Below are 13,631 nucleotides of genomic sequence, written 5' to 3' on the forward strand. Positions count from 1 at the left end.
GTTTCTCCAGTGGTGGACAGTAACTAAGGATTTTTACTTTGTTATTGTACTTAAGTAGATTCTTCAAGTATCTGTGCTTTGTCCTTTTACTTCACGACTTCACGAGTATAATATAATTCATTTTACTCCACTACATTTAATAAAAACATGGTGTTCCTCATTATGTTGAACTGAAGAAATTGTTACCCACTCCGAGACGTGAGAACTGTGTCCATTTCGCGAATTGTACTGTTGCCGAGTCAACAACTCACTGATTTAAATGATCCGGTCAGAGTGAATAATAAAATCTTCTTAATTTGGAGATCAATACATATTAAGTGTCTGCATAATCTTCCTTATTGACTAGTGCTGGCTACTTCACAATTCAAAGACTGAGCTGTAACCTATTTAAGCTCTATCTGTGTGTCTAGTACATTATACCCCAATTCCACCCCCTACTTTTACTCAAGTACTTGATTTGTATATTTTGTCCACCACTGGATTTTTCAGGTGTTTGATTAGGGTTGGATCTAAACTCTGCAGGAAAGTAGACCCTGAGGTGCAGAGTTTTCCAACCCTGATCTAAGCATTACCTTCACAAACTCCAAATATGAAGGCCACAAGACTGCAAGTATTTACATCAAGTGGGACAGGGCCCATACTGAAGTGTTCAACATATGCAAGGTGCCCCGCTTTGTGCCTGACAGGCTGATCAGTTTTAAAGGCTAAGTGAAGTTATGATTCAAGGCACGTTTAAGGCCATCAGCCTTTTAGACACACCTTTCAGTATTCAGCATAGAATTGAATCTGGTCTTCATTACGGGATTGTGAATTTTGTAGCTTTGTTCTATAACTGAATGTAGATGTGATTGCAGAAATAAAATATTTGAATGTTATGAGAGTATGTGTGTGTAATTGGGAGTAAAACCCAATGCACAACTGCTTCCTTGCTCTGAATGTGACTTCTGGGTGGGTGTGTGTGTGTGTGTGTGTGTGTGTGTTTGTTCAATCTCTCTTCTGAAGGAAAGGCAGTTTATCAGTGGTCTCTGACCTCTTAACCTCCACGCACAGCAGGTCTACCTCCTTATATTCCATGTCCAACATGTAAGACACCCTCTGTAGGACTCTGTGCCCATCTGTGTGTGCGTGAAATGTTTGTGGACAAAAACGTGGTATTGGTATTGTGATCATTTCACACTAGCTTGTCCCCTGTGTTTTGTGTAGAACCGTGGACGTGTTGCAGACTCTGTTTCTTACTGGTGTTTTGATTTTGGCCGAAATGTATTTTACATTCAGTCAAACTTTTTTGTATCATTCTTGGTGTTTTTTTTTTTCCTTCTTCTTGGTATTCTTTATATAAGTACTGACATGCGCTCGCTGTACTCACTTTTTCCTGTTTTTTGTGCATGTACTCTTGCAGTGGTCGTTTGATGCAGGGCAAGTCACAGTCAAGTTTCTCAGTGTCCTTTAAGAACATGAAGAAAAGCCCTTCACTACAGTCTCTGGATGATCTCTCCATAGACAGCTACTCACTAGAGGACTGTGACAGCTACAGCCTGCTGGAGAGAGGTACATGAACTCAAGAACACTATGTTCTACTGCTGTGTATTCTCTTATACCAGAGCCATGTTATGTTTGTGACCACAAGGGGGCAGTATTGTAACATCTATAGATTTGGGCTATTTTTGTTCCATTGATGGAGCAATATGATTTCTTCATAACCAGAAATTCATTCAGATTTACCATTTAGCACAAGCTAAACATCAGGTCCAATCGTTATGGGAAAATTATATATATTTATTTTACATTTTTCTGCATATGCAGTTACATTCTCTCGCTCTAATCAAATAATATGCATATGTGTGTTTTGTTACAGATGACGTATCAATCTCTGGCTTTAAAGAGGTTCTAAATGAGCAGATTTCCACAGAAGGGGCTAATGTGAGTCTCGCGCAGGAGGCAGATGAGACCCAGTCACCTGACGCCATGAGCGCTGCCTCACAGAGTATAGACGAACCCACAAAAGACCTTGTAATTTCCTCTCTCCTTTCATTCCTCTTTTCCCAAGTTAACTTTTTTGTTATCCTGAATGAAAATAATGAGATTGTAAGTACATTCTCTGATTGATGATGTATCTACAGTATTAGTAATCTGTATCTATGTATATAATATCTGTATTGCAGGTGTCGGTATTGGTTTTGAAGGTTCACTCGGTCTGCTGTTCTCTGGATCTGAAGGGTGATGATACAGCAGTAGCTCTGGAGGTGGGGCGGATCCGACCCAATCAGCTCGGCAACGTCAGTTTGCGTCAGTATCTTAGCAACCGCAGCCTGGGTAAGACCGTGTTTGACACCTGTGTTTGTGTGTGCACATGTGTCAACGTTACACCTGATAAACACTTGCTGTTTGCGTTTCTTCAGGTTTAGTGTCTTCAGCATCAGTCGCTCAGAGTGGTGAAGGTACTTTAAGTGTGTATCTTCATATGTTTACATAGTGTGTGTGTGTTTGTGCGCACGACACATCTGTCAGTTTAGATGCTGTCTGTGAGTTTGCACGAGTTGTGTGTGTTGTGTGATCACTCTCTCAGCACTTTTTGTGTTTGGTTTGAATACATACACTACAGTTTGGGGTCGGTTAGATTTTTTAATGTCTTTGACAGAAGTCGCTTATACTCACCAAGGCTGCATTTATTTTATGAAAAATGCAGGAAAACAGTAATATTGCCAAATGTTGTGACAATTTAAAATCGTTTTCTGTTTTAAAATATTTTAAAATGTAACATTATACATGTCTTTACTGTCACTTCTGATCAATTTAAAGGTGCAGTGTGTAAATTTTAGCGGCATCTAGCGGTGAGGTTGCGAATTGCATTATTGAAAAGCTACGGTGGCCAACACAGGACAAAGATGTCGTCGTCTGAGACAGCAGAGAGTAGCCAGTCAAGCAAATGTGCTCTGTAGAGCAGTTTGTCCGTTTAGGGCTACTGTAGAAACATGCCGGCGCAAAATGGCGACTTAACATGTAAGTGGACCTGCGGTGTCTGTAAATGGCTTATTCTAAGGTAATTAAAACATAACGGTTCATTATGTAAGGTCTTTATTTACCACTGAAACCATAGTTATGTATATTATATTGCATTTCTGTCAGTAGATCCTCCTAAAATTTGCACATTGCACCTTTAATGCATCCTTGCTGAATACGAGTATTAATTTCTTTAAAACAAAATGACTGACCTGACCCCAAATTTGGTAGTGGTAGTGTAGTGATTGTGCTTATTTTTATAAGTGACTAGTTGGTGGATTAGTCGACTAATTGGATTAAATATAGAATGCAAAAAAAATTTGTTTGTCAATGGAGAAAGATGCTAATAGGATAAGTATCTGTCATAGAAACTATCATAGTCCTCAAAAAATGACCCCTAATGAATTTATAATAATGTAAACCATATTAGTATTAACATTTGATTTAGTCCGACGGTAACTCTTTATTGTGAGTGGTGGATTTGTTTACATAACCAGTGTGTTGTTGGCTTATAGTGGTAGTGTTAAGCTTCTTTAATATTAATATCTACTTTTTAGCTGTAGTATCTGTGCTTTAAAGGGGTATTTTAGAGACAAAACTCAGTCAGTGGACAAGTATTCTTAATTTGAAGCAGTATAGTAAGTTTGTGTGTTGTGTGAATTGTAATAGAGCATTTTTCTTGCCCACTGGTCCCAGCTCTTCTCTTTCATCTCTCTCTCTCTCTCTTTAGCTGCTCCGGTTTTTTGTTGTCGTTTCTCTGCTGTCACAGACCACTGGGTTCTGCAGTACCAGAACTGCTGGTTCAGGAGACTTTGTACACACATAAACACACACAACCTCACTCTCGTCTATCTAGGCTGTTTCAGAGCCGCTTTCCTCTCCAAGGATTAATCTTTAGGCTTTTCCATGCTCAGTTTCTCTTGACTGATTCTGCTAGCCTCTGTTTTTCAGTCAGTTTCTCTGTATCTTTCTCTCACCTGCTCCCATGTTCTCTATTTTCAGTTATTCTCACTCATACACTTTCCTCTTGCAGCATTTTTGCTGTTCTTCAGTATCTCCACTTTGGAGGGAAAGTGCTGTGTTTGCTTGTTTTATTCACAACTGTTGAAAGATTAAATTATTAAATGTTCAGCTAGGACTGACAGGAATGATCACGTCTATCTTTTGTAATGATGGTCTGAGCCTAACTCCACTATTTTCACAGAGGACACTGAATAAATGAACATTTGATATCGCAAACGTGACGTGCATCTCTCTTTTTGTCTTGGAGGAAAAAATATCAAACTTTATGCACATGTACAAAAGCCATCCCCATTTTTTTTACAATTATACCTTACATGCACACAATAATTAAAGGGATAGTTCACCCAAAAATTAAAATGTTGATAACCAGACAATTTAAGTAGCCATGTGGGGCTTTCGCACCAGAGGAACCTTTTCATAGTTCCTAGAACTATTGGCTGAAGTACCCGGATTTTGCCATGTTCGCACTGCAGAAACTAGGAACAATTTTAGTTCTAGTAACTCCATTTGGGGGAACTAAATTAGCTCCTACTTCAGAGTATGGTCTAAACCAGCACTATAGGAACTATCAGTGACATAAGTGTACGTTGATTGGTCAAACACATGTCAAACACCAGCACCCAGCATTTTTAAAAAGCTGTGTAAACATATTTACTTCACGAACAAAAAACAATATTTCGATATTTTTCGCGATAACGGCATTTTCCTGTTGTCTGCAGGGTTGTGATCTTTCCTCTGCCTCGATAATATGTAATACTGAAAGTTGTCATAGGAGATTTCATCTCTTAGCCTCACTTTTTGCTCTTTCAGTCGCGTAAATTATGCGTTTACATTCCATCTCCGTTATCACAACAAACACAGCTCTGATCACGGCATCCTCCATCCACCGGTTTTTAGCGTTTGTAAATTCCACGCTTAAAGACGCCGCTGTTGGCCGTTTCAGAGTTCCTATTCCGGTGCAAATGCAACCAGGAACATGGCCCGGGGGAGAAATTAGAACTATCCTAGTGGTTAGTTCCTAGAACTACTTGGTGCGAAAGCAGCTTTTGACTTCCATAGTATTTTTTTTTCTACTATGGAAGTCAATGGCTACCATCAACTGTTTGATTACCAACATTATTTAAAATATCTTCTTTTCATACTGGTTTGGAACAACTTGAGGGTGAGTAAATGATGACAGAACTTTCATTTTTGGGCGAGCTATCCCTTTATGTAGTTGTTTCTCATGAATTAAAGAGAATTCAAATTATTTCATTATGGATAAGTCAAATAATATTTGTTATAATTCTATTATAATTCATTCAAATAAAAATATACAATATACAAATTCATAGGTTAAAATTCCTGATTGTTAAAAACTTTAATTTTAATGTTCATCAAGTCAAATTCTTTAATATTTCACAAAATATGAAATGTTTGTAAATACAGTATGGCATCCCACATTTTTATGCATGTATTTTTTGTGATTTTGGAACTTACAAAGGGACATAGTACTATAGTAATACCATGTTTTTGGACATAGTGTTCCTTGAAGTACCGCATATACAACAGTATATTAATGTGGTACCATTGCCAATGTACTATGTTAGTACCATCTGTTACAATCATCTTACCACTGTACCACCACAGTACTATTTTTGTAAGGGACCTGTTCCTGTCTCCCTATTTCTTATTACTCTGTTATGTCTTATTTAACACTTCTGCTGAATAAGCATCTGCGCTTGGGTATTTTTCTCTCTATTCTGGGCAGAGGAGGTTAGGATGTTAATGCAGTCTTAGTTTTAGAGCTGCCGGTTCTCGAAAGGAGGTACATGAATTCAATATAGATCAGACAGAGAAGTATAGTAGATACCTCTGCCACGAGACCCCTTGGGATCGCTGAACTGCACAGCTCCGATATCATTTGATGTCTCCTTTCTGCCCTCTGCTGTAGGAAATTTCATGAATTTCAATGAGATTTCTATTCATTACCACAGGCATTGTTGCGCTGACATTTTGGATTCAATGCATAATTTAAATGCAGCGTTTCAATGTTTTGGATTTGTCTATTTTTAGACCGGTGGCTGTCTCCCGTGTCCTGCTTTTCCGTCTGGTTCCACAGCCTGTGCAGCGGGCCCTCGACTTCCACTCATTAGTGATCCCTTGGCTTCCTGCATGACTGTGTACACATTCATGTGTTCTTGTAGTTATAAGGCTTATGGCATTGCATGGAGAAACATGGAATAGATGATGTTTTCATCATGTAGATCTTCATTAATGTGTGCGTTTTTTTTTTTTTTTTGTAATAGCATCTATCCTGAAGTATTAAGGGGCGTTCACACTGACAGTGATCTGCAGCGGGACCTGGAATAAGTCATTTTCAACGAGAGCAACAGGAACTGTATAGTTGAGAAAAGTTTAATGTTATGCAAATGCGAAGTGACGTGTCAGGCTGTCCAGTAGTAGGAACACTTACTATCGAAGTAAAATCTCTTGCTGCCTTCAGATGCACCTGGTAGGCTTATACCTTCGAGTTGGGCTTTCATTATTATGACTTATTACAACACTCTCTGAAATGTTTGATTCTGATTGGTCAGTCACAATCCGAGATCCTATATAACAGTCCGCTCAACCGTGCATCTGAAGCCAGCACTTCTGTCGTGTGTCATGTGTATCACACTGCAAACTCGCTCTCGCTTGTTTCATACAAATGCAGCTGGTGCAGTCTTGGGTTACAGTTATCGATTGTATTGAATATGAAATTGAAGGACTTCAGTATTAATAGTACTGTAATATTGTTGCAGCATTCATCTTGCTAGGACGATTGTTGTGTACGCTTTAATGGATTATAAGTTAATAAATGGGTAATGAATAAGATTTTAAAACAGTTGTATCTCAAAAATGTCCCTGTAATTATTTGATATGATGAAAAAACGTGTAATAAGTGGTATAACTCTATATTATCCCTTAAATGATTATCTTGTTTGAACTTGTTCATTCGTTTTGCCTCAAGTTTTTCTTCGCAGAAGCTTTGTGTTAATTGAGCTAATAAAATATGTAAACTCAAATCAATTATTTACTTATGTTTCAAGTAGGCGTGGAATAAGTGGGAAAACATTGTTATCACTTACATGTTACTCATTCGAGTTTGACACAACATAGTAGCCTAAACAACACACAAGAATTATATTGTTAATAATAAACCCAAATAACTACAAAATTATGAAAGTTATTCATTTCTATCAGTTGTTTATACACCCTGAAACTTGAGTGACTAATTATACACATTTTGTGTATATGCTGTTTTGTACATTGCTGCTTTAAAATGATTGAAATACAGCATGTAAAATTAAAAAAATTGCAAAATTATTCATTATAATTAACTACAGGCTTGCTTCCTGCTCACTGATCTGTATATATAGATTATTGGTATAATATATGATTTCCACCATCAACCTGTCCCTTACGACATCTCGGCAGCCTAAACACTTCTTTAGTTGGACCTAAATGCTTTAATTCAAACTAAATGTTTTATACTGTATGAGCATAAATTCTCTGGTTGGACCTAAATGCTTTGTCGGCAGCTTGTGTAAGCTAGAATTCAGTTTCTCACTTGTAAATATGACTTAGCTCAGTCATTCACGTGCTCGGAAATCACAATTGCGATATATCCAACCTCACCTGAAGGGCACATTTGTCAGTGTGAACGAAGCATTTCATGGCTCAAAACTGAGAACTTTTAAACCAACAAAACATTTTTGACACATTGTTAAAAATCCAAGTCTGTCAAACTTGACATCAGCACGTTACTTCATTCCTACTTTTATTTCTTTCTCGCAGGCTCTGGGTCAGGGTCGGACCCAAGCACGGTGTTATTAAATCCAGAGGTGCAGGTGAGGCTGGAAAGCGGCCCGGGGGCTGCGGTTCACTCTCCTCTCGCCGAACAGAACGGCTTCCTGCAGTGCCGCCTACAGGCCTTCAGTGCCGACTTCCTCATGACATCACTGCGAAACCTCGCCCTCTTCCTGGGGGATGACACCGCCTCCCAGGTTCTTCCCATGGAGATCACAATCAAAGATACACACGTGAACCTTAAGGTATGTTTAGACACTGAACATTAGGTCTGTCAGGATATCAGATTTCACAACACGATTATCGTGGCCGAAAGAATTAAAGATAACAATATTATGTCTAAAGAAATTAAAATAATGGTATCAGGTCTTGCTTTTATCCTCAATATATTAGTGGCACTAGATTATTTACAATATTATTCTGTGTAGTATTAACATAATATCGATATTTCATTTTTTGAACATCACAGTTATCGTCAGTACTGATATTTTTTGACACTCCTCTACTTTCATTCACTTTAAACAATGTTTGACTGCACAAAGCCCTTCTGTTCAAAACCTAGTCAGCTGCAATCCCAGAATGCATTGCGTCTAACTTCATTGAAAAAAAAAAAGTAGTAGACAGCAAGACAGCTCAGGTTTTGAAACAGAATCAGCATGTATGTTCTAATAAATGTGTTTAAATCAGGATGATGTTCCCCGTGACAAAGCGTCAGAGCCTGAGGCCACACCCATCGCCGTACATATTCATAATCTGCTTATCCATCGTCAAGACGACGGCTCATTCAGCATTGGAGGAGGTTATTCATGTCCCTTACTTCCTGTTTATCTCTTCCTGCTTCCTTCTTCACTCCTGAATTATAATTGTTCCTTATAGCATCATTTCCTCCCCTTTAAATCCCTCTGGCACTTGCATGCACTCTCTCTTTTACTTTGAAGTTTGCCTCCATTTTGAACTTTATTGAAATATGATTAAAACTCAGGAATGCACGTTCTAAATGCATCCCTCCCCCTCTCTCCCCTCGGACAGCTGAGCGTGCCGTGGACCCAAAGCTTCAGAAGGCGGGGCCTGTGAATGACAGCAGGCTCAGTTCTGTCCCTGAAGTTCCTGTAGGTGTGGCCAGTGAGCCGAAAGCCACTCAGACTGCACCTCTGTCACCCACAAGCCCCACCCCCTCAAGTAGAGAAAAGGTACAATTTGTGATATGTAAATGATTGAACAGTTTTGCATGATTTAATGCATCACAGGGTACGTCCACATAAAGCTGGACTTGTAAAATTGCAGCTTTATGTGAATGTTTTATTTTGAGATTTATGTACAAATGTATGTTTGTAAGCCTTTTTACCATGATGCAGGATTGCTGTTTTGTCTTGGTTTGCCTGTTTAACCCTTTAAAGCCTGACGTATGAAATCATAGTCAGAAAAATCAGATTTTTCAAAAAATGAAACAGTTTGTTGAACCTTTTGTTGAGTATTATATTTTGATACATCAGGCTTTTTTGGTTCAAATAGAGGAGAATATGGAGCTCATACTCAAGAAGGAGAAAAAAAACACCTACATTTTATTTAGTGGCCCAAACTGAGCAAAATGTGAAATTTAGTTGCAGTTGCTGATTTATATGACCAAAAAGTAAGATTATGATTATGATAGCTTGTAGTGTAAGTCAGTGATAATGTCCAATAATGTCTTATTAATATAATTAAATGTGTTTCTACAATTATACTAATATGCCTTTTACTTACTAAAAACAAAAACTATCAATCAGACAATAGAAGTCATGTTGATTTATGTTGATAATTTTGAGGCCTTAGAAATTTGTATATCAAAAATAACAGTAAGTTTTATATGGATAAAGGTGTTATTATTATGAAAAATAAAATTTCTCTTAGAAAAATAAGAATTCAATGTGCTATGAAAACATACTCTACTATAAAAAAATGCAAGTTTCACAACACAATAAAGTTCAAAAAGATATTTTATTTGAAAGTAGGCTTCAAAAAAACATCTTGTTCTGAAATAGTTGGATTTCTGATGTCTCTAATATTAACATATTATTAGCAGTTACACACATTTTTGGCGGCCCACCCAGTCACAGTGAGGTAATAATGAGGAAGTACAATAGATAATGTTAAAAGTACTTGAACAACTAATGTTAAGAGTAAAAAGCTTGTGGTGTTCCTGGTTAAGTGTAGCACCTACTGCTCTACAACATTGCCAAAATATTACACTTTATTTCAACATGCTACTAACTATACATAACTTTGCAACTACATGTCAACTAACTCTTAAGGGCTTTTCACACTTGAAATATTTAACCCTGGGTCATTCTAAACAATGGCTAAATGGAATCCTGGGTTATCTTTATTTACGTTTCACACTGCTCATACTATACCCGGAGTTAACAGTAAATATTCTGTATTCATAAGCTGCCGTTTCACACGGCACCTTACTAAACCCTGGGTTAAAATCCTTATTTGCATATTTGTGGTGTCAGTGTTACTTACTGGACAAACTCAGCACGTGACCTGTTTACATAAAGGCTCTAGCATTGCACATCCTCATTGCTGACTGTAATATCAAGTTTATTTCTGAATGAACTTTTCGAACTATAAAGGTAACAATGACGAGAGCGTGTATCAAACTGCCAAAGTCACGTGATTTCAGTAAACGAGGCTTTGTTACGTCATAAGTGTTTCACCACTGGGGCCGTGACTTTTGCAGTTTGATATATGCTCTGAACCACTGATTCGAAACAAAAGATTTGTAAAGCTTCATGTTTTGAAATCGCCCATCAATAGATATTGTTGAATAAAGTCGTTATTTTGGTTTTTTTGGCACACAAAAAGTATTCTCCGAAAATGAACAAAGTTCTTAGGGGTGTGGAACGACATAAGGGTGAGTAATTAATGACAGAATTTTCATTTTTGGGTGAACTAACCCTTTAACTCCACAAAAGCAGTGCTAACCCTGCTCCGGAGCAGGGTTTCATAACCCTGCATCTAAATTACAAGTGTAAAACGCTCCTTTACCTGGGGTTAAAGCGGTGTTTAGAACGACGATAACCCGGGGTTAAACGCAGTGTGAAAAGCCCTTCACTAGAGTATTAGAAGACTGTAGTAGACTTTTAGTAAACTGTTAAGGATCGATGTTAGGGTTCGGGTTAGTAGAATAAGCTGACATGTAGTTGCAAAGTTAATTGTAATTGAATAATTGAAGCATTACCATAAATATACTAAAACTAAAATGTTTATTTCTAACAAGGTGCCAGATCATTGTAGTCTGTGCAGCACAAAAAGAGAGTGTTTTAAATAAGTCTTAAAGGCACAGCAGCAAAAAAACAAACAAAAATACAGCAGATTTAATTCTGAGGGTCAAAGAGAGAATAGAAAATGGTTTAAAAACCCTGACTGATATTTATAAGTAGACCTCAGGTAAAAAATAAAATAAAATGATAAAAACATGATCACTTTAACATCAATTATACAATGTCAATTATCAGTCAAGCAAAGCATCCAGGCTGATAAAGCTAATGATCTTTTCCATCCACACAGCTGCTCGTGGAGGAGAATGAATGCTTGAAATTGGAGCTGTCCAAAGCCAAGATGGCGCTAGCGGAAGCCCAGATGGAGAAAGACTCTCTCCAGCATCAAATGAAGAGTCTCAAACTCACCAGCGGGGGCAGCAACAGCTAGTGGCATTGCATGCGTGTGTGCATACAGGACAGACACTCGCCACAGGGGGGCAGCAGAGTGCTTGGAGGGGCCCGGTGCCATTAAAAACTCCCAACTCTGCAGCCGAGAGGAGAATGGTATGTGTGCTGTGACGGAGCTCTCACCTCACACGGGAACCAGACTTTATCTGCTCTTAAAGAACAGTGTTCTTTACTATAGTGTACACACAAAGCTTCAGAATCAGAAAAAGTCAAGTGAGAAAACTCTTCGGACAGCCTGTGGAATTTCACATTTTCTCTTGATGTTTTGTTGCTCTCTTCCTGTTTTTATTATTTCTTCATTTCTTTGTATTGGCGAGGCCTGCAGATGCACCCCTTAAAATTATCATGGGAAAGTGTAAAGGGGTGATAAACACACATTCTTTATCACTTTATCTACTCTCTAACCATTAATACACAGTGTAGAAGCACATTCCCCCTTTGACCTTTAACCCCAGGACAGTTTTACACACTGTCAGGGTGTGTGATGTTGAATGTCATATCTTTGGAGGAATGTCTTAAAAAGTTAATTTGCACTGTTTTGAACTCTTTTGTTTAACAAGAACTAAAAAAAAAAAATTAGCAACTAATAAATTTGTGTTTATGTATAGTAATTGTGATATACAAGAATGTTTTTTGTTAATAAGTGCGATTGAATTGTTGTAGGCAAAATTTTTACAGTCCATTCTTATGATAGCGTCTCAAAAATGGGAAAATGTTTTCGGGATTATTTATGTTCACGAACACACTACAGGATTTGCATTGCACAACTTGATTTCTCTTACTATATGGACAGATGTGTTGAGGTTTGCAGATATCAGTTCAGTATTTGCAACTAAATACACCGCGTCATTCCATGTTTGTCTTTTTAGATGAAAGTTTGCACTGCAACAGTCAAAATAGGAGATTAATAGTGTTTAATTCACTCAATCTGAGCTTGGAATGTTTAGCAGTTTTTTTTGTCACATTGTTGATCTGATTACCAGCATTTCTGCACAAAGAAAAATCAAAACAGAGATGGATGTTGGAAAACAGCTCAACAGAACAGTTTTTGTTAGGTTGGCTTTTCTTATTTATGCTTTAAAAGAGAAGGGCCTATCTTATTATGAAATACAATGGCAAAAATGTTCTTTGCTCTCTCTCCTGCCCTTGTTTTTTTCCCCACTTCGTTTCTCCTCTTTACAGTGACCTCTACAAGTGCCTGTGACTGCACACCTTCTCCAGAGGTTCTGCTTGATTTTTTTCTCATGTCTTGTTCTCTAAATGAATGTTTTGATGCTCTTCACAACGTAAGCTTTTATCTGGAGAACATTTTTCAGATGTTGGGACTTGAACATGGAGAGCTGGATGACGAACATCTGATTGTAGGAAACAAAATCTTTTCTTCTGTAGTTCTAGGCCTCACCCCTATGACACTAGCCCCGCCCCAGTATGTAATAGACACGCCCCTTAGAGATGGAGGCCCGCCTCTTTAGCACAAATGATGAATGATGCTCTATCAAGCAAACTTATAAATGATTATTTCTTATGTCTGACAGAAGCTGCTGAAGTACTGAGACAACTGAAATAAAATGCTGAAATAAAGTTTAAAACATTTTATTCATGAGTATCAGCTCTGCTCTTGTGTTAATAAGTGATAATCCATATGTCATATGTATCAGTTGCTTTAGGGCTGAAACACATGCTCTCAATCACATGCTTACCTACTTATATAGAAAAATGTAAAAAAAAAAAAAAAAAAAAATTGTTTATGATTTTTCATTTTAATTAAAATATCATAATTTGATCTTCCCTTCCAATGAAACAACAGGCTTCTTTATTTTTCATTAATCCTTTTCACTTGAATGTACGTCACAATACTGAACAAACAACCTGGTCTCACATGAAAACACAGCGATTTCATATCAATTCATACTATGTGAATCAAAAATGTACGATTATTAGAAAAAAATGTAAACACAAAGGTTCACCCCTAAACATATCTGTCACTTGGACGTAAGCAGATCGTACAAAAATGTACAAATGAGATTGTACGAATTCATATGAATTAGCCACCAGTTCGCCAAA

The 13,631-nt window shown here is 37.6% G+C and overlaps 1 protein-coding gene across 5 annotated transcripts in view; it reads left to right on the forward strand.

Annotated features, from left to right (window-relative positions):
- bltp3b (bridge-like lipid transfer protein family member 3B) overlaps window positions 1-13,163 on the forward strand; it is a 35,096-nt gene extending 21,933 nt beyond the window's left edge. The window contains exons 15-23 of one of the 5 annotated variants that reach the window (XM_051891001.1): window positions 1,003-1,083; window positions 1,400-1,548; window positions 1,856-2,010; window positions 2,163-2,313; window positions 2,400-2,438; window positions 7,843-8,099; window positions 8,542-8,653; window positions 8,884-9,044; window positions 11,407-13,163. In XM_051891001.1, the coding sequence (XP_051746961.1) occupies window positions 1,003-1,083; window positions 1,400-1,548; window positions 1,856-2,010; window positions 2,163-2,313; window positions 2,400-2,438; window positions 7,843-8,099; window positions 8,542-8,653; window positions 8,884-9,044; window positions 11,407-11,547 (1,246 nt within the window). In that variant the 3' untranslated portion in view covers window positions 11,548-13,163. The other 4 variants (XM_051891002.1, XM_051891003.1, XM_051891004.1 and 1 more) reach the window with 4 other exon arrangements.
- Window positions 13,164-13,631: the final 468 nt, after the last annotated feature.

The sequence above is a fragment of the Ctenopharyngodon idella genome, chromosome 4 (genome assembly GCF_019924925.1).
Source record: "Ctenopharyngodon idella isolate HZGC_01 chromosome 4, HZGC01, whole genome shotgun sequence".
NCBI lineage: Eukaryota > Metazoa > Chordata > Actinopteri > Cypriniformes > Xenocyprididae > Ctenopharyngodon > Ctenopharyngodon idella.